Here is a 20,911-nt window from a genome sequence, read left to right as displayed (position 1 = left end):
AGCAATGAGAGATGAGAGGGGATCTGGAGCACAGTGGAGGGGTTGGCTTTGGGCTGGAGGAGGGACACATCTTCCTCTGTGAACAGAGACAAGGAGGAAAGTTTGGACAGGTATGCAGGCTATGTAGGGTTAGGGGGTGTGTGACAAGTGTAGATGATAAAGGATTTCATAAGTGATGGCCTCTTTCTGGTAAGGTCATCTGCTGACAGTTCAGATGGACGTTTCAGAGGTTGGAAAAAGGATTTGAGGAGAGTGGGAGAGATTTAGAACAGTTGCTGGGGGGAATGGGAGAGAGAACTCACCAACATTTTGAGACTACCATGTGCCAGGTACTGTATGGAGTGTTGAGGTTATAGAGATGAGGAGGATGTGATGCAGTCTTTGCCTTTCAGGAATTCACAACCCAAAGGAGATAGATTTTCTACAAGAAAGTTAAAATGCAGAGTGCCGTGTACTGTAATGAAAGGAGTGTTGTAGAAGCATGATGGGGGTGGAGGCTCAATTCTGAGGGTGGAGGAAAAACATCACAGTGGCTGTGACCTTTGAGGTTGGTTTGAAGAAAGAGAAAGTGTGTACAAGGTAGAAGTAAGTAAGTGTGTTCCATGAAGAGTACTGTGCTAGCCTAAACTATGGTGGTGTGGAATAGCTAGAATCGCAAGATGTTTATGTGGCTGGAGTGAAAAATGGAAAGATGATGCTGGGTGATTGAGGCTAGGTTGTGAAGGATGTCCCAGGAGGTGGAACTTTCTCCTGGAGTCAGCAGAGGTCTTTAGGAGGGCAGCGGAATCTTGAGATTGCTCTTTTAGAAAGCTAATTGAGTAGGCAATGTGCGTGATGTATTGAAGGGAGGAGAAACTGGAGGCAGTGAGAAGGGTTAGGAGATAGCTGCAGTAGTCCTGATGAGAGATGAGAGCCTGAAACAATCAAAGGCAGTAGGCATGGAGAGGAGGAGAAGGGTACCAGAGACAATTCTGATGGTGGAAGGAATGGGTGGGGTAAAGGGAGAGGGTGGAGTCAAGGCTGACTCAGAGGTTTCTTACCTGGGAGACTGGGTCGATGGTTCTCCTGTTACCTGAGATGAAGATGCAGTAAAAGGAGTATATATTAAGGAAAAGTAATAAGCTCAGGTTTTTAAATAGTGGCAAAATACACATAATGTACAATTTACCATTTTAAAGAGTACAATTCAGTGGCATTAAGTACATTCACAGTGTTGTGCAATTATCACAGCTATCTAGTTCCAACATATTTTCCTCACCCCAAAGGAAACCCTAAACCCATGAAGCAGTTATTTCCTAGTCTCCTTTCTGCCCATCCCCTGGCAACTACTAATCTGCTTTCTGTCTCTATGGATTTGCCATTTCTGGATATTTCATATAAATGAAATAATACAATAAGTGCACTTTTGTGTCTGGCCTCTTTCACTTAGCATAATGTTTTCAGGGTTCATCCATGTTGTAGCATGTGTCGGTGTTTCATTTTTTTCCTCCAGTTTTTTATTGTGGTAAGATACACAGAATATAAAATTTACCGTTTCAACCATCTTTAAGTATACAGTTCAGTGGCATTACATACATTCACATTGTGCAGTTATCACCACAATCCATCTCTAGAACTTTTGCCACACAAGGACTTGAACAAGAAACAGACGTACGTTGGAGTGTACGTTGCTGCTATGGCAGGAGCTCCAGGCCATACAGCTGCCCTCATGTATTTTGTTTTTGTTTTTTTTTGGCTGTGCCCTGTGGCATATGGGATCTTAGTTCCCCGACCAGAGATCAAACCCGTGCCCCCTGCATTGGAAGCGTGAAGTCTTACCAGTGGACTGCCAGGGAAGTCCCATGCCCTCATATATTTTGGAGTTCTGTTGATAGGTGTGTATAAAGTTTATAACTGTCATATCTTCTTGATTAATTGACCCTTTCATCAATATGTAATGTTCTTCTTTGTGTCTTGAAACAATTTTTGACTTAAAGTTTATTTTGTCTGATGTTAGCATAGCCATCCCTGGCTCTCTTTTGGTTACTATTTGTATGGAATATCTTTTTCTATCCTTTTACTTTCAACTTGTTTGTGTCTTTGAATCTAAAATGAGTCTCCTGTAAATAGCATATAGATTTTTTCTTTTTCTAAATCCATTCTGCCAATCTCTGCCTTTTGACTGGAGAGTTTAATCCTTTTACATTTAAAGTAATTACTGATAAGGAAGAACTTACTTCTGCCATTTTGTTATTTGTTTTCTGTATATCTTTTTTGTTCTTCAGTTCCTCCATTACTACCTTCTTTTATGTTTATTTGATTTTTTTTTAGTAATGTACCATTTTCATTCCCTTTTCATTTCCTTTTCTGTATATTTTATAATCATTTTCTTAGTGGTTACCCTCAGAATTACAATGAGCATCTTAAACTTATAACAACCTAGTTTGAATTAATACAGCTTAGCTTCATACCATACAAAAATTCTGCTCCTATACAGCTCTGTCCCTCTCCCTTTATATTGTTATTATCACAGATTATATCTTTATACATTGTGTGTCAGTTAACAGATTTATAATTATCATTTTATGCATTTGTCTTATAAGTCATATAGGAAAAAATGAGGAGTTACAAAGCCAATTATACTGACTTTTATATTTACCTATGTAGTTACCTTTACCAGTATTCTTTACTTCTTTGTATAGCTTCAAGTAGCTGTTTAGTGTCCTTTCATTTCAGCCTGAAGGACTCCCTTTAGCATTTGTAGGGCAGGTCTGTTAGTAGTGAACTTTTGGTTATGTGGGACTCTTAATTTCTCCTTTATTCTTTTTTTTTTTTTTAGGCTACGCTGGGTCTTAGTTGTGGCATGCAGACTCGTAGTTGCAGCATGCATGTGGGATCTAGTTCCCCTACCAGGGATCAGACCTGGGCCCCCTGCATTGGGAGTGCGGATTCTTACCCACTGGACCACCAGGGAAGTCCCTCCTTTATTCTTGAAGGACAGTTTTGCAAGATATAGAATTCTTAGTTGACAGTTTTTTTCTTTCTGCATTTTAAGTATGTCATCCCACTGATTTCTGACTACCATGTTTTCTGATGAGAAATTGGCTATTTATCTATTGAAGATCCCTTGTACATTACAAGTTGCTTCTCTTTTGTTGCTTTCTGTATTTTCTCTTTATCTTTGGCCTTGGACAGCTTGATTATAACGTGTCTGTGTGGATCTATGAGTTTATCCTACTTGGAGTTCATGAAGCTTCTTGGGTGCATATATATAAAAATAAAATTTGGGAAATTTTCAACTACTCTTTCTTCAGGTATTCTTTCTGCCCTTTTTTCTCTCTCGTCTCCATGTAGGATTCCCATTACTTTCATATTGGTATTATTGATGGTGTCCCACAAGTTTCTCAGGCTTTCTTTATTTTCATTCATTCTTTTTTCTTTATGCTCCTCAGATTGGATAATTTCATTTGACCTATCTTCAAGTTCACTGATTCTTTCTTCTGTCTGCTCACATCTTCTGTTGAACTGCTCTAATGAATTTTTCATTTTAGTATTTCCTGACGCTTTGACATTTGGGGTCTTGCTGACCTGGAAGATACTGCACCTCCCAGGGCTAGCCAGTTCCTAGAGAGAGTAAAGGACTCATCTGCAAGTGTGTCTTTCATATGCAAATCAACCAAACCAAAGCCTATACCCCCAACCACCTCCTTTATCAAACCTCTTACACTCTAGGCCACTATCCCTCTGTCCTAATCACCCCAGGGCCAGATACCAGAGAACAGGGACAGCTCCAACACCCAAGAACCCAGTGAAGTTATTCAAACTAACCAATCCAGAGTATGCTTACCCTGGTTCATCCATTCCTTCTCATGTTTCCACAAGAGCCCCACATTTTTTTCCCACTCCCACTGCCTCCTGACTGACCCTGGTGCTCCCCCATGTTGCCCTGTGTGGTGTGCTTTGCCTTTTGCTTCTAGGTATCTCTGAGTATGAAAACTTCTCCTTTCATGACATTAATTTCTGTGTCTGTTGTCTTATCATACCCAACTAAAACAAATTCTGTGTACATTTTAAAACATCATTGTACTTTTTAAAAACATTATTGTACTTTTCAGTTCCTAAGTTTCTATTTAGTTCTTTTTTTATAATTTCTACCTCTTTATTGATATTCTCTATTTGTTGAGACATTGTTCTCCTGGTTTCCTTTAGTTCTTTGTCCATGTCTTTAGCTTGTTGAGCACATTATAGACAGTTGATTTAAAGTCTTTGTCTAGTAAGTCCAGAATCTGTGCTTCCCAGGGACAGTTTCTATTACTTTCTTTTTCCTGTGAACAGGCTGTATTTTATTGTTTCTTTGCATGCTTTGTAATTTTTTGCTGAAAACTGAACATTTTGAAATTATGTTGTGGAGAAAAGAGAGAGAAAAGGAGAAGAAAGGGGTGGGGAAGAGAGGAGAGGAAAAGAAAAAATACTTTCCAGGTCTTTGCAGATTGTCTCTGTGTTGGTGCACTCCTTCAACACTTAGCCAGGCCATTTACAGCTCTGCCTTAGCCTTCACTTCCTGCTGTGCTGAACCTAAAGACCAGCCAGAGGTGAAAGCTATGGTCTTCTCAGGTATTTTCTGAGCATGCATCCTGTCCTGGATGTGGGAGCTTTTCAAAGCCCTATTTACCAAAGATCCTCATTTCCCATTTTTTTTTCCTCTCTGGAGTTTTGTATGTCTCTTGTTTGTCTCACCTGTTATCTTTTGTCTTGGATGGCATTGGCTTGTTCATTTGGCTTTTAATGTTTTCTAGGAATATTCTCCATGAAGGTATGTCTCTGCCCTGAGAGTGTTCTGAGTTAGGCAAAACAGGTACATCAGTCCTTCAGGGAACCCATGGGTAGGTCAGAACAAACAAACATAATTCCTGGGAACAAGATTCACTTGGTTGTCTCTGGGGCCAGATATCCACACCAGGAACACAGGCTTCTGTTTTTAAGACTGCCACTGTGCCAGGAGGGAAATGGAGCAAAGCTAACATTAAAACACCACAAAGCTCTCCTACCCTGTTTCTGTGACCTTTCTCTTGATTAAGCATTCACTTAGTTGTTATAAACCTTTGACTATCTCACAGAGTTCTGATATGTTCATTCTGACAGTTTTTCTCAGGTTTTTTCAGTAATTCTGGGGAGGTATAGGCTACTAGAGGTACCTACTCTGTCCTTTTCACTGATGTCACTCCCTGAGTTCAGTTTTGAACATGCTAAGTGAGGTGCCTAGATGACACCAAGTGTAAACAAAGATATAAATTCCTCAGGCTAGAGATCTGTTTGTTACATTCACTACTGGATCCCCAGCACTTAGAACAGTCCGTGGCACACAGTGGGTACCCAACAAATGTATGTTGAATGAATGGAGCTTTATAGTAAAAATATGAAAATATGGACATTAAACTTCAATGTATGGCTTAGAAATAGGGATTTTTGAATCATTGGTGTATATCATAATCATACACTAATCATACACTAACTGAAGCCATTGATGAAAAAGAAGTTGTTTTCAAATCACATTAGTAACAAATAAATTCCTTTTTAGGACAAAGCAAAATTACTACTGCCACCTACCTCTCTAAAGTTAATGACTGGCCCTGTGTGTCCTTCTAGACAATTTAATATCTTTTTTTTTTTACCAAATAAGATATACAAATGACAAATAAGCACGTGAAAAGTGTTCAATACCATTAGTCATTAGGGAAATGCAAATAAAAACCACAATGAGATACCACCTCCAAAGCACTAGGGTGGCTATTATCAAAAAGAAAATAACGTGTTGGTAAGAATGTGGAGAAATTGGAACCCTTGTGTATTGCTGGTGGGAATGTAAAATGGTGCAGCTGCTGTGGGAAACAGTTTGGCAGTTTCTCAAAGAGTTAAACATAGGATTACCATATAACCAAGCAATTCCACTCCTAGTCATATAAAGATTTGAAAACAAGGGCTCAAACAGACACTTGTACACCAGTGTTCATAACAGAATTATTCACAATAGCCAAAATGTGGAAAAAATCTAAGTGTCCACCAACACATGAATGAATAAAGAAAATGTAGTATGTATCTGCAATGGAATATTATTCAGCCTTAAAAAGGAAAGAAATTCTTACACATGCTATAAATGGATGAACCTTGAAGACATGATGCTAAGTGAAATAAGCCAGACACAAAAAGACAAATATTATGATTCCACTTATATGAAATATCTTAGAATAGGCAATTCATAAAGATAGAAAGTAAATAAGAGGTTATTAGGGTCTGGGTCAGGGGGGATATTATTGCTTAATGGTTACCTAATTTCTGTTTGGGGTGATAAAAAAGTTTTGGAAATAAATTGTAGTGATGGTTGCACAACATTGTGAATGTAACTGATTCCACTGAACTGTACATTTCAAAATGGTTAAAATGGCAAATTTTATATATATTTCAACACACACACACACAACCTAAAGGAGAAAAAGAAACAGGTCCTCCTTTAAGGAAACTTACAACCTAGTAAGAGAATTTGGACATTTTAAGGAAAAAAATTAAAGATTTGGTGATAGAATCAGAATAGTGATGGCCTTTGGACAGAGAAGGTAGGGAGTGAAGGGGAATGAGGGAAGTTCTGGGAGTGATGCAAGTGTTTTATATCTTGATTGAGGTGTTTTCATAGGCATTACATTTGTTAAAATTTATGAAATGTTACACTTAAGATCTGTGCATTTCACACTATATAAATTTTACCTCAGGGGGATAACATATTAGTTACTACTAATCTCTTGGCTGTTAATATATATTGCAGTTATTTTCTCCCACTTCTCAGTTACATGTTTTTCTTTATCATATAGAAGTTTTAAATTTTAAACAGTTAAGTTTATCAATTTTTTCATGTATGGTTTCTGTATATATGTGTCCTGCTTGAGAAAGTATCTCTTATCCCAGGCTTATAGACATGTTTTCCTTTTTTCCCCAATATTTTTATTATGTGTGTGTGTGTGTGTGTGTGTGTGTATTACATGTAGCTATTGACTAGCTGGAGACCATTGGCAAGTTTCCTAACATTGCTAAGCCTTGGTTTTTTCATCTGTAAAGTAGGGATAATATTTTGTTATTGGCATGGTTGAACGAGGTAACATTTAAAGGCCATTAAATGCTTGACCCATTTAGAAGTTATTCAGTAGTGGGTAGCTACTGTTATTATATGTTATGTGATTATTTATCTATTACGGTATTAGACATTTTATCATAATTTTTTTGTGTGTCTGCCTCTTTCACTAAGGCATTTCATTGGTAGGAAATATGGCTTCCCTTAGTACCTAACCAAGTGCCTGGCAGTTAGCAAGTGTTCAGATATTTATTGAATGAATGAATTGGTTGATTGAATGGATGAAACTAAGTCATAAAGGGAGAAAGCAGTAATGTTATCAAGCAGTTCTGATATGAAACTAAACACAAAACTGAGGTTTAACTAGGGTAGAAGGAACGTTATTAAGTATCTAGGGGCTCTTGTCCAAGGATGAGCTCCAAGAGGACTGAGGTTCCACTGATTTAAACTGCATGCAAATGTTTAGATGAAAGTGCATTTTTCCAGGGAGAGGGTCCAGAAGCAGATTATAGTTCCAGGAGGCCAGGGATCCTGAATACTTTGTTCCCCATTGTATTCCTAGCTCACAGAATAGAGCCTGGCAGCTCACAGATGTTTATTGAATGAATATCTGCCTGACTAAATGAAAAGCTTTCATTGGATTCTCAAAAGGGTCTTTAGTCCCCCCAAATTTTTTTTTTAAATTTTTTTTTTTAAAATTTTTATTTATTTATTTATTTTTATTTATTTTTGGCTGAGTTGGGTCTTTGTTGCTGCGCACAGGCTTTCTCTAGTTGCGGCGAGCGGGGGCTACTCTTCGTTGTGCTGCGCGGGCTTCTCATTGTGGTGGCTTCTCTTGTTGCAGAGCTTGGGCTCTAGGCATGCGGGCTTCAGTAGTTGAGGCTCATGGGCTCTAGAGCGCAGGCTCAACTATTGTTGTGCACAGGCTTAGTTGCTCCGCAGCATGTGGGATCTTCCCCGACCAGGGCTCAAACCCGTGTCCCCTGCATTGGCAGGAGGATTCTTAACAGCTGCACCACCAAGAAGCCCCTTTGCCCGTTTTTTAATCAAGTTGGTTTTGCTGTTGTTGTTGAGTTGTAGGAGTTCTTTTTTTTTTTTTTTTTTTTAAAAGCAGCATATGTTTCTTTTTTTTTTTAAACGCATTGTTTACTTTATTTATTTATTTATTTTTGGCTGTGTTGGGTCTTCGTTTCTGTGCGAGGGCTTTCTCCAATTGTGGCAAGCGGGGGCCACTCTTCATCGCGGTGCGCGGGCCTCTCACTGTCGCGGCCTCTCTTGTTGCAGAGCACAGGCTCCAGACGCGCAGGCTCAGTAATTGTGGCTCACGGGCCCAGCCGCTCCGCGGCATGTGGGATCTTCCCAGACCAGGGCTCGAACCCGTGTGTCCTGCATTGGCAGGCAGATTCTCAACCACTGCGCCACCAGGGAAGCCCAGGAGTTCTTTATATATTCTAGATATTAACTCCTTAGCAGATTCACAATTTGCAAATATTTCCTCCCATTCCATGGATTGCCTTTTCACTCTGTTGTCTTTTGATGCACAGAAGTTTTAAACTTTGATGTAGTCCAATTTATCTATTTTTTTCTTTTGCTGTCTGTGCTTTTGGTGTCATATTCAAGAAATCATTGCCAAATCCAACATCATGAAGCTTTCCCCCTATGTTTCTTTCTAACAGTTGTATAGTTTCAGCTCTTACATTTAGTTCTTCCATGAATTTGGGGTTTTTTTTTGTTTGGTTGTTTTTTTGGCCATGCGGCATGCAGGATCTTAGTTCCCCGACCAGGGATGGAACTGGTGCCCCCAGCAGTGGAAGCCAGGAATCTTACCTACTGGACCGCCAGGGAAGTCCCCTTCCATGCATTTTGAATTAACTTTTGCATAGGGTGTAAAGTAAGAGTTTAATAACTTCATTCTTTTGCACGTGGATATCCAGTTTTCTTAACACTATTTGTTGCAAAGACAAGCTTTTCTCCACTGAATGGTCTTGGCACCCTTGTTGAATATCATTTGACGATATATGAGAGGATTTTGGATGGTCGTACAGAAAGACATGGTCTCTGCTTTAAGAAAGCCTCAGTAGAATTGAATACTCAGATTATGTTTCAAACAGCATTTGTCCAGTGCTGGTTGTGTGCTCAGTGGGTTCATGTTTTCCCACACTTTACCTCTTAATCTTCCTATCCAACAAGTGAGATAGATAAGATGATCCCCTTTAACAGAGGAGTAAACTCAGTCCCCAGAAGAGCACGGTTATGTCTTATGTAGGGGCAGGGACACAGTGAGGATTTGAACCCAAAGTTCTTGGCTCCACGTGTCCTGCTATTTCAGGTTAAGATGGACCTCGTGTTCTCATCTCTAAAATGCGGGCAGAAGTGAAATGAGAAGTCTCTATTGAGCAGCCTTGCAGCTGTAGGATCTATGCAGATCTATGTAGGATCCTGGCAGCTACGCATTAGGAGTCGCCAAAAGCCAGGGACCAAGCGTGAGGTGTACACGTTAAACACTATTAGACTGCAGAGAAGAACGGAACCCAAACCCCAAGGCCAACCCGGAAGGCCAGAGTTCTAGGACCGAAGCCCCGCCCCCGGGCGGACCCCAAGTCCTTACCCGGAACCAGGGCGCGGCTGGGCTGTGCTATTGGTGCGGGTGGGAGACGAGCAAAAGAAAATTGCCTGCGACGAGAGTCTCGTTGAAATGCCCCCATGGTCTCTCCGGATGGAGAGTTGACAGTTTCACAACGTCTCTAGGGTTAGCTCCCTTGCCTCTCTCCCTTTTACTCACCTCCCGCGGTGTTATTTTTCCCCTTTGCCCCTGCATTGGATGTCCTCTTGGTACGCCCCGACCCTGACCAGGAGGGGCGAGGCGGCTACCCGCGTGGGCACTGCGCATGCGAATCCCGCAGACTGGGGGTGGGGTGGGTGGGAGCACGGACCCCGCCCCTTCGCGACTCCTCGCGTGACGTCGCGGGGGGCGCCGGCCTCCGCCCGGCTGCGAGCGGTGAGAGCGAGCGGCGGGCGGACTCGACGCTGCTGCAGCGGGAAGGGATATGGGTGTTGAGTTTCTGCTGGAGGGGCTTTGCGGGGGAGGGGAGGCCTAGGTGCACCAACAGCCTCCGATCTTCAGGCTCTACCCTCCTCCTTCCTGCCTTTTCCCCCTTTACAGATGTTCCGGGACGGGAGGCAGGGCCAGGGCTGTGCGTTTGTGACACCTGCATTTCCCTGGAGCCCTCCTTCTCCCCCATCCCATATGTTTATCTTGCCTTCCAGATGTTCCTTTTCATCAGGCTCTTGCTTCTCGCCAGGGAAAGCGCACTCCACTTGGAAGCAGGAGACGGGTTTCAGACCTTGGCCCTACCACTCCTTTGTTAAAGTGCCCGAGCCTCAGTTTTCCCCACAGTCTTTTTGCCTTGCTTCATCTGGTTTTGAAGATCAATATGACCCAGAGGAATAGAAAGGAAATGGACATTTGTTCAGTTCCTGCAAGGCCAAGTACTATGCAAACTGTTTTATCTGCTCTATTTAGTCCTCACTACTTGATGTTCTTAGAACTCCCATTTCACAGATTCTTAAGCTCGCAGAGGTTCGCTCATTTTTCTCACATAGCCAGTGAGTGGCAGAGGAGGACTCAAATTGAGTTTAGCTCCAAAGTGGAGTTCTTTTTCATCAGACGCTTCCCTTGTCTGGGCTATCAGCTGGAACTGTTCTTCAGCCAAACCCTAGCCCCAGAACAGCTGCTTCCTGAATTTCTCCCGTTGAGAATTCTCCTTTTTGAGTTCCTTTTTCCAGTACAGCGTGCTCTGCTCTGCTTCCACCTTGATTACTTCAGAAATGAAATGCAGCAAACATTTATTGAGTGGTGCATGGAGATGAACACTTGGAGTCAAGAGCCTTGGGTTCTTGTCCTGGCTCTGCCACTAACTGGCTGTGTGGCCTTGGCCAAGTCCCTTGTCTTCTCGGTGCTTTCACTTCCTTTGAATAAAATGGGTAAGTGCCTTCTTACTGGCAGGCTCTTGTCCAGGTCTCCCTTCCTGTCCTCCAGCAGGCTCTCCCTGGAGGCCCAGACCCCTCTGCTCCCCATGGGCAGCTGCCAGGCAGGGCACAACCTGCATCTCCGCCTGGCCCACCACCCACCTCTGGTCTGTGCCACTTTGATCTTGCTGCTTCTTGGCCTTTCTGGCCTGGGCCTTGGTGGCTTCCTCCTCACCCACAAGACTGGCCTACGCAGCCCTGACATCCCTCAGGTGAGTACTCACCCTCCTGCTCATCCTTCCCCTGCAGGCCAGCTCTTGCTGCTGATCTCCTCTCACCTCTCCCCACCTTCCTTTTGCACACAGGACTGGGTCTCCTTCTTGAGATCTTTTGGCCAGCTGACCCTGTGCCCCGTGAATGGGACAGTCAAAGGGAAGTGGCGTGGGTCTCACGTCGTGGGCTTACTGACCACCTTGAACTTCGGAGATGATCGAGACAGGAACAAGACCCAGACATTCCAAACCCAGGTCCAGGGTAGTCGTATGGGATTGAAAGGTGAGACCAAGGAGGACTGTGGGGTTGCATATCAGAACATTCACAGGTGGGCCCTGCCCCTGACCTCACCATCCTGGTGACCTTGGGCACATCTCTGGGCGTTAGTCACTTCTGCTGTAATAGGACTAGATACTTTCAGTGAACACAATGCCCACTGTGTAGGTTCTCTATAAATGTTTTCTCTCTCCCCTTCCAACTTTAAGGTTCTTTGATTCTATCCTTGGAGGTGTGATGAGATGGGCAAGATTTGACCTAAAGTTCTTTCTCAACCCTGTTCATCCCTTGGGGCTTCTGTTAGAGGCACTTTCTTTTTCCTCAGGGATATCAGAGAAACATGTTCTATTTATTTAAACTAGTGTCTTTAGTGCCTGTTATGTGCTTAGCACAGCTCTGTGTGCTATGAAGGATACAGAAAAATCAGACATCCTCCATTCCCAAATTGCTTAGAGTCTTCTGGGAAGATGATGAGTGAGAGTGAGTCAGAGGGTGCCATTAATTCCTGTGTGAGATTTGGCCTCAAGTTCCTTATCTAAAAAATGTGGAGATGAAGAAGGAGGAGAGAAAGGTGGAATTCTTAGACTTCTGAGGTCCTTTCCAACACTATCGTTCTAAGATTCTCCTATGGGTCAATAGGTGTATGTGTGTGGAGGCACACATACGCATATTGCCAGGTGAGAGTAGGTCTCTGTATTGCCAAGTGTACATGTGTGTGATTAGAGAGCAAGAGAAAAGGAATGTGTCTGATTATATAGACTCAGGACAATTTCTCCTGTTCTTTTTATATAAAAAACATAATAGCTTTATTGAGGTAAGACTCACATGCCATGAAGTACACCTGTTTAAAATGTACAAGTGAATGGCTTTTTTATATTCACAGAAGTGTGCAACTGGCATCACTGTCAATTCTAGACCATTTTCATTACCTGACAAAGAAATCCTGTTCCCATTAGCATGCACTTCACTTTTTCTCCTAACCTTCCAGCCCCAGGCAACGAGTAACTACTTTCTGTCCTGCAGATTTGCCTATTCCAGACATTTCATACAATATGTGGTCTTTTGTGACCGGCTTCTTTCACTTAGCATAATGTTTTCAAGGTTCATCCATGTTATATCATATGTTAGTACTTCATTTCTTTTTATTGCTGAAGAGCATTCACTATACACGTATTCCACATTTTATTTATCCGTTCATCAGTTGATTGACATTTGGATTGTTTCCACTTCTTGTCTATTATGAATGATGCTGCTCTGAACACTCATGTACAGGTTATTGCATTATCATATGTTTTCATTTCTTTTGGGTATGTACCTAGGAGTGGAATTTCTGGGTCATATGGTAACTCTGTGTTTAATCTTTTTTTTTTTTTTTAAATGAATTTATTTATTTATTTATTTTTGGCTGCATTGGGTCTTCGTTGCTGCACGTGGGCTTTCTCTAGTTGCAGTGAGCAGGGGCTACTCTTCATTGTGGTGCGTGGGCTTCTCATTGCGGTGGCTTCTCTTGTTGAGGAGCACGGGCTCTAGGCACGCAGGCTCAGTAGTTGTGGCTCACGGGCTCTAGAGCGCGGCTCAGTAGTTGTGGCGCATGAGCTTAGTTACTCTGCGGCATGTGGGATCTTCCCGGACCAGGGATCGAACCTGTGTTGCATTGGCAGGCAGATTCTTAACCACTGCGCCACCAGGGAAGTCCCTATGTTTAATCTTTTGAGGAACTGCCAGACTGTTTTTCAAAGTGGCTGTACCGTTTTATATTCCTACCAGCAGTGTATGAGAGTTCTAATTTCTTCACATCCTCACCGACACTGGTTATTTCCTGTTTTCTTGACTACAGCTGTCCTAGTCAGTGTGAAGTGATACCTAACTAAGGTTCTAATTTGCATTTTCTTATTTTTAAATTTTATTGAAATATGGTTGATTTACAATGTTGTGTTAATTTCTGCTGTACAGCAAAGTGATTCAGTTATACATATATATATTATTTTTCATGTTCTTTTCCATTATGCTTTATCACAGAATATTGAATATAGTGCCCTGTGCTATACAGTAGGACCTTGTTTATCCATCCTATATATAATATTGTAGTTTGCATCTGCTAATCCCAAACTCCCAATCCTTCCCTCCCCAACCCCCACTTCCCCTTGGAAACCACAAGTCTGTGCTTTATATCTGTGAGTCTGTTTCTGTTTCGTAGATATGTTCATTTGTGTCGTATTTTAGATTCCACATATAAGTGATATCATATGGTATTTGTCTTTCTCTTTCTGACTTACTTCACTTGGTGTGATAATCTCTAGGTCCATCCATGTTGCTGAAAAATGGCATTATTTCATTCTTTTTTATGGCTGAGTAGTATTTAGTTTGTTTCCATGTCTTGGCTGTTGTGAATAGTGCTGCTATGAACATAGGGGTGCATGTATCTTTTTGAATTATAGTTTGGCTGGATATATGCTGCCCAGGAGTGGGATTGCTGGGTCATATGGCAACTCTATTTTTAGTTTTTTAAGGACCCTCCATACTGTTCTCCATAGTAGCTGCAACAATTTACATTCCCACCAACAGTGTAGGAGTGTTCCCTTTTCTCCACACCTCCTCCAGCATTTGTTATTTGTAGACTTTTTAATCATGGCCACTCTGACCGGTGTGAGGTGGTACCTCATTGTAGTTTTGATTTGCATTTCTCTAATAATTAGCGATGATAAGCATCTTTCGATGTGCATATTGGCCATCTTTATGTCTTCTTTGGAGAAATGTCTATTTAGATCTTCTGCCCGTTTTTCGATTGTGTTGTTTGCTTTTTGGTTTGAGTTGTATGAGCTGTTTGTATATTTTGGAAATTAAGCCCTTATCGGTTGCATCATTTGATTTGCATTTTCTTGATGACTAATGATATTGAACATTTTTTCATGTGCTTATTGGCCATTTGTATATCTTCTTCAGAGAAATGTATATTCAGAGTCTTTGCCCATTTTAAAAATCGAATAATTTTTCTTTTAATTATTGAGTTGTAGGAGTTTTTTTTATGCTTTCTAGATCCAGGCCTCTTATCTGATGTATGATTTGCAGATTTTCTCTCCCATTCTCTGGGCTGTCTTTTCACTTTGTTGATGGTGTGCTTTGAAGCACAAAAGTTTTTAATTTAGATGAAGTCCAGTTTATCTATTTTTTTGTTGTCGTTGCTTGTGATTTTAGTACTATATCTAAGAAGACTTTGCCTAACCCAAAGTCACTAAATATAGGTTTTCCTATATTTTCTTCTAAGGATTTTATAGTTTTAGCTCTTACATTTAGGTCTGTGATCCATTTTGAGTTAATTTTTTTGTGTATGGTGTGAGGATGGAGTCCAACTTTATTCATTTGCAGGTACTATTCATTTGTCCCAGCACGTTTTGTTGAGAAGACTATTCTTTCCTCATTGAATAGCCTTTGCACTCTTACTGAAAAGCAATCTACCGTAGACATATGGGTTTATTTCTGGACTCTCAGTTCTATTCCACTGATCCATGTCTATGCTTATGCTAGTACCACACTGTTTTGATCACTGTAGCTTTGTAGTAAGTTTTGAAATCAGAAAATATGAATTCTCCAGCTTTGTTCTTTTTTTTTTTTTTTTAAGATTGTTTTGGTTATTCCAGATCCCTTGAACTTCTATATTAATTTTAGGATCAGCTTGTCAGTTTCTGCTTCTTCATGGTTAGAAACAAAGTTATAACATCAAAGATTTTTGGACCAAGTAAAAAGTAATCACATATGATTATATCATCTAATCAGTAATTGTTGAGCACCTACTATGTACCAAGCATGGGGAATACAGAGATCTGTAAGATGTGGATCCTCACCACAAGTCACTCACAATCTAGCAAGGATACAGATGTGAACAGAAGTAAATACCTTTCAGTGTGTGCAGTAGAACACAAGGTACAGTGAGAGTACTCATAAGTCCATCAAGCAGGGATGGCGAAGACAGGCTTTTCCAAGGATACGGGGCTTGAGCTGAGGCTTGAGGGAGGTTTAGGAATGTGCTCTTCCAGACAGAGGGAAGAGCATATGCAAAGGCATGCATATGGGATTATGATGGCACATTTAGGAACTTCCAGGGGTTCAGTTTGGTGCAGGGGAAGGAGTGTTGAATGAGTGGCAGGAGATGGGTCTGAAGAAGCAGGCAGAATCCCATGGAGAGTCCCTTGTGCCAAGCCAAGGTAATTGGACTTTATCCAGGACATTTGGCTAGCTCAAAGAGTTTGATCAGGAAAATAGAATTTTGTTATTATTCTTTTTAAAAGATCATACTCTGTTGGCTGACTGCCTGGAAGGAATGTGTCCAGATGTACAAAGACCAGTTAGGAGGTGGTTGCGATAAAAAGGTGACTTATCTGAGCTAAGACAGTGGTGTGAAAGAAGGGGACTGATTTGAGAGAGTCGATAGAAGTGTGGGATGGACAGGATTTGGTGACAGATTCGATCAGGGGAACATAGAAGAAAGGGGAGTTCTCTTACAGAATTTTACATATATGTTTCTCAGTTGCAATTATGATGTATATACTGGTTTGTATTTCTTTTTTCACTTTATGACATCATGTTTTTTGTATTACTGAGTGGCCAGAACATTATTATTTTAACGGATGTAAATTGATCTGTTAATTGGTTAGGCCATCATTTGTTAATGCTTTCTTTATTGATAAACATTTTTATTATTTTCTATTTTTTGGTATTTTTAATGAAAACACAATAAACATTTGGTATACTTTGCACTTTTCTTTTGAATCTTTTTCTTAGGATTAGTTTCTGCATGTGGTATTACTGAGTCAAAGAGTATGGACCTTTCTTTTTAAATACACAAATTCATTTTATTGTGGATTCAGACTACACAGAAGTGTACAAAGCAAATGTAAAAGTCCTCCTTACCGTCTCTGCAGAGTCCACAGTTTGGTGGGCATCCTCTCAGTCCTTCTCTGTCTTCATTTAAAATTGCAACAGAAACAGCCAAATTGTCTTCTAGAAGTGTCACCAGTGGAGAGCGCCCATTTCTCCACATTTCAACAACTCTTGTTATTGTCAGTCTTTTTAATTTTTACCAATTTAATGGTCTAAGGAATTACCTGATTGTTTTAATTTACTTTCTCATGATTGCTAGTGAGGTTGAGCATCTTCTTATAGGTTTATTGGCCATTTTCATGTCTTCTCTGAATTTCCTATTCATATCCTTTACTTATTTTTCTTTTAAGTTATTTGTCTTTATCTTCTGAATTTTTTTAGAAGATCTTTATGCATTCTGGATAGTAAACCCTTTTGCCAATTAAATATGTTATAGGTATTTTCAGCCATTCTGTGACTTTTTTTTTTTTAACTTATCTTTCATTGTATAGTTTAAGGTAAGATAGAACTTATCTTTCATTGTTCTTAGTTTTTATGAAATTTATTGCTCTTGTCCTCTACTTGGTCTTTTAGGTTTTGTGTCTTTTTTTGGAAGGCCTTTCTTTCCCACTTTAAAATGAGAAAATATTCTGTATTTTCTTTTAATACTTGCTTAGGTTTTTGTTTTGTTTTGTTTTAGTTTATTTGCATAGGTCTTTAATACATCTGGACTTTATAGTGTGAGGTAAGAGTCTGACTTTTTTTTCCCAAATGGAAATTGTCCCAAGGCCATTGACTGAGTAGGCCATCCTTTTCCCACTAATTTGAAATGGGATGTGAACCTTTTAATGGATTTGGGTAGTAGTGGAAAACTGCTTTCTTAAAAAGAACGAACTAGTTTATACAAATTGACATCAGCAATGTGTATTTACCCCAGTTTTGCTGCAGCTTTCCGAGTATTGGTATGATTGTTTTATTGATTGTGAGCTAATTTAAATTAATTTTTATTTATATCGGTACACAGCTATTTTCATTTCTCAGTGATGCAAATGATGGTATTAGAGGACTTTACTGAATAGAATCAATGCCAAAATACCTGGTACAGTAGGAAGCCTACATAAATGAATAGCTGTCTAAAGATTGATGACTCCCATCCCACCCTGCATTTTCTTCCATCTCCTCCCCTGTGCCTCTCATAGGATCTTCTGCAGGAGAGCTGGTCCTCATTACAGCCAGGGTGACCACGGAAAGGACCCCAGGAACCTGCCTGTATTTTAGTGCTGCTCCAGGAATCCTGCCCTCCAGCCAGCCACCCATGTCCTGCTCGGAAGAGGGAGCAGGAAACGCCACCCTGAACCCTAGGATGGCTGAGGAGTGTGTCAGTGTCTGGAGCCACGAAGGTCTTGTGCTCACCAAGTTGCTCACCTCCGTAAGAGCCTCAGATTGTTGGGGTTTCATAAACTGCCATGCTGAATGCTGTGTCTTGATGGCTTCTGGAGGCAATTTTACCTAGTAGAAAAGCACAGGCTTTATAATCCTGCCTCAGAGGTTGTGTGACCTTGAGCAAGCGTGTGGGCCTCTCTGAACCTCAGCTTCCTCAGCTGTAAAATCGAAAACATGATACTCTCTCCTAGTACCAACAAATAAGGATAAATGAGAATGAATGTAAAGCACCTGGTACATAGTAGAGATTGGATAAATGACAGCTATTACTATTAACAATTGTCTATAGATACAATAAAACATGATCTTCACCTCAAAGGAATTCAGAAGCTGTAATAAGAGGCAGAATGGGCTAATTGCTATCATAGGCAAAGTGTTATTCAAACAGAGTAAGGACCAATTAACTCTGACTTGAACATTTATGGAGAGTGCTTCACCAAGAAGGTGGCATTTAAGAAAGGGAATTGTTTACAGTAGTTTATACCTTACTAAGTGCTTTCAGTTTCATTATCTCATTTGATCTTAAAATAGTCTTTTTAAGGCTGTTATGAGGTAGCTGTTATTATCTCATTTTACAGATGAGGAAACAGACTTAGAGGGAGTGAATTGCCCCAGGCCACACAACTGGTTAAGTGGCAGAGCCAGGATTGCAACTTACAGCCTTCTGACTTCCAAGTCCCAGGCTCATTCTGCTCTGTCAGGATGATCCTTGAAGAATGAGGAAGACATGGGCAGGAATGCAGTAGAGGCGGTTCAGGACGGGGGAGATACATTCCAGGCAAAGGGACCAGCATGAGCACAGGCCTAGGGACCGAAAAGTGTTCAGGCTTCAGGAGCACTCCACGACGAGGGCTTAGGAATGACATAGGGGAAGAGACAAAAGAGATGCAGGGGCCAGGTCATGAGGCACCGTGAGGCCTGGCTAAGATGCTGTGACTTGATACTGCAGGCCATGGGAGTCACTGGTGCTGGGTGGACAAGACTGGCTAAGTGGAGGAGTGAGACCAGTTAGGAGGCTGCTTCATACTGTTCCCTCACATTTGCAAAGACCGTGGTGAGGAGCCTGACCTGGGAGCTTGGAATCAGAGACCTTGGTTTCCAGACCTGGCCCTGCTTGCACATTTCAAAATGTAGACAATAGTGAACTTTCCTATCTCCTGGAGTCATTATAGGGGTTCAGTTTAAATGTTTGGGCAAGAAAGCGGTTTGTAGACCATTGAGACAAATGTTAGCTTGCATGAAAATAAGAATAGAATTTTCCCTTTAGTTGCTCCCTGGATGTGGAGAGCCCTCTCCCCCATGGATGCTTCTCTCTATAGCCCTTGGGCTGGGGGTATCTAAGATATCTTCCCAAGGGAAGATTCTCCACAGTCCCTTCTCTCCATCATTCCTCCTCCCCTTCCTGTCCCCACCCCTAGGAGGAGCTGGCTCTGTGTGGCTCTAGGCTGCTGGTTTTGGGCTCCTTCCTGCTTCTCTTCTGTGGCCTTCTCTGCTGTCTCACTGCTGTGTGCTTCCACCCACGCCGGGAGTCCCACTGGTCTAGAACCCGGTTCTGAGGGCACTGGCCTAGTTCCCGTCTCGTTCTCAGGTAAGGTTCTCTGACTCAGTCCTGTGGGAATAGGGGATGGGGTGTGAGTGGCAGCTGTAACTGAGACAGCTTTTCCTAAACAATATGGTTTGGTTTTACTTATTTTTGTACTTTATATATGTGGAATCATACATATTCTTTTGCAACTGACTTCTTTCGGTTAACATTCTGATTTTAAGATTCATCCATAGCTGTAGTTCACATCCAAGCTTTTTGGCAACAGCGGTGAATTAAGGGGGTTCAAATTTGATTTTGTGTCCTGGATATGAATCATGTTTGTCTTGCTTTTGTCCTGAAATTCTGATACCCAGTTTTATGATGCAAATTTTGTAAAATTCATCTTGAACTGCTCAAAAGGATTGATGATGCCCTTTTACTGGACACATACTATGTGCCCAAGCACTTCACATGCACCTGATCTTTTACATTAGCCATCATTGCATTAGAAAAAGTTGATTCTGCTAGCAGGATCTTTGCAGGGACACAGCCTCCAAAGTGGGGGTAGGACATATTGGCTAACTAGTTAGTCCATCAGCTCATTAAGGTTAAAAAAAAAAAAAAAATTCTATAAAAAAATCTCACCCTTTCAGGTGAGTCATATAATTCGAGAGTCATATATTGTGCACCCAGCTCTTAAACTGTTCTCAGCTTCAGCTGGCTGTCGTGCCCTAGGAAATAACTGTGGGAGAAGAGGAAACAGCTCAGACCCAGGGAAGGTGCTGACCAGAGGAGCTGGACCCTCAAGATCAACTTTGCTTATATTGCTTAGGGCTAGGCCTGACTGCTCCAGCCACCTACTTGGGATGGGAAAAGGTGGAACCCTCTCAGCCTTTCTTAGATCTGAGCAGACTGGGAAAGGAAGGCTTTCTCGCTTCTGGCAGATTCTGGGATCCTGAGGCCATCTCAGTTGGAATAAGTGCCTGTACCTATCTCTAGTTGTCACTTCCTCTGCTCCTTCCCCAATTTCTGCAGCCATACCAGAGCTTCCTCCAAAGGTCCTCTGACCTGCCCTGTTTTTTTATTTTGTTTCTCTCCAGGTGTGAATCAACTTCTTGGGCCTTGATTCTGAGTTGGAAGAGATATTACAAAAGTGGAGAGCTGGAATGTGGGGGAAATAAAAGGTTTTTTTGCCCAGTGTTTCCCAGGGTGTTTATTGGGGATTGGATTGAGGTGGGAATTTTAAGGTAGAGAGGCTCGGGAGGTTTAGGGGATTTTTCCTTGTTGACTCTTTAGTTTGGGTTGGTATAGGGCATAAGGTTACTGCAGCTCTTGGGTACGGTCATGGAAATGCTTTGACATAAATGCATTGTGACCTTGTGCAGGTCATGCTGCTGTGAAGGGCCTCAGTCTCCTGAAGGGATATGACAGATCGAGTTTTCTCAGCAAAGATTCCTCGAACTTGGGAG

At 41.5% G+C, this 20,911-nt stretch overlaps 1 protein-coding gene across 3 annotated transcripts; it reads left to right on the top strand.

Annotated features, from left to right (window-relative positions):
* The first annotated feature begins 9,941 nt into the window (after window positions 1-9,941).
* TMEM219 (transmembrane protein 219) lies at window positions 9,942-20,643 on the top strand. Of its 3 annotated transcripts, none has more exons than XM_036826969.1 (6): window positions 9,942-10,097; window positions 11,139-11,340; window positions 11,434-11,623; window positions 17,674-17,903; window positions 19,336-19,505; window positions 20,543-20,626. In XM_036826969.1, exons 2-5 carry the CDS (start codon window positions 11,176-11,178, stop codon window positions 19,471-19,473), a joined length of 723 nt encoding a protein of 240 aa, XP_036682864.1. In that variant the 5' UTR covers window positions 9,942-10,097; window positions 11,139-11,175; the 3' UTR covers window positions 19,474-19,505; window positions 20,543-20,626. The 3 variants fall into 3 exon arrangements, with proteins under 3 accessions (XP_036682864.1, XP_036682865.1, XP_036682863.1); XM_036826970.1 differs by having other exon boundaries at window positions 9,947-10,097; window positions 11,142-11,340; window positions 20,543-20,643; XM_036826968.1 differs by lacking the exon at window positions 9,942-10,097 and having other exon boundaries at window positions 11,123-11,340; window positions 20,543-20,642.
* Window positions 20,644-20,911: the final 268 nt, after the last annotated feature.

This window comes from Balaenoptera musculus, chromosome 15 (assembly GCF_009873245.2).
Source record: "Balaenoptera musculus isolate JJ_BM4_2016_0621 chromosome 15, mBalMus1.pri.v3, whole genome shotgun sequence".
NCBI lineage: Eukaryota > Metazoa > Chordata > Mammalia > Artiodactyla > Balaenopteridae > Balaenoptera > Balaenoptera musculus.
This window is presented reverse-complemented; position numbering and strand designations above follow the sequence as displayed.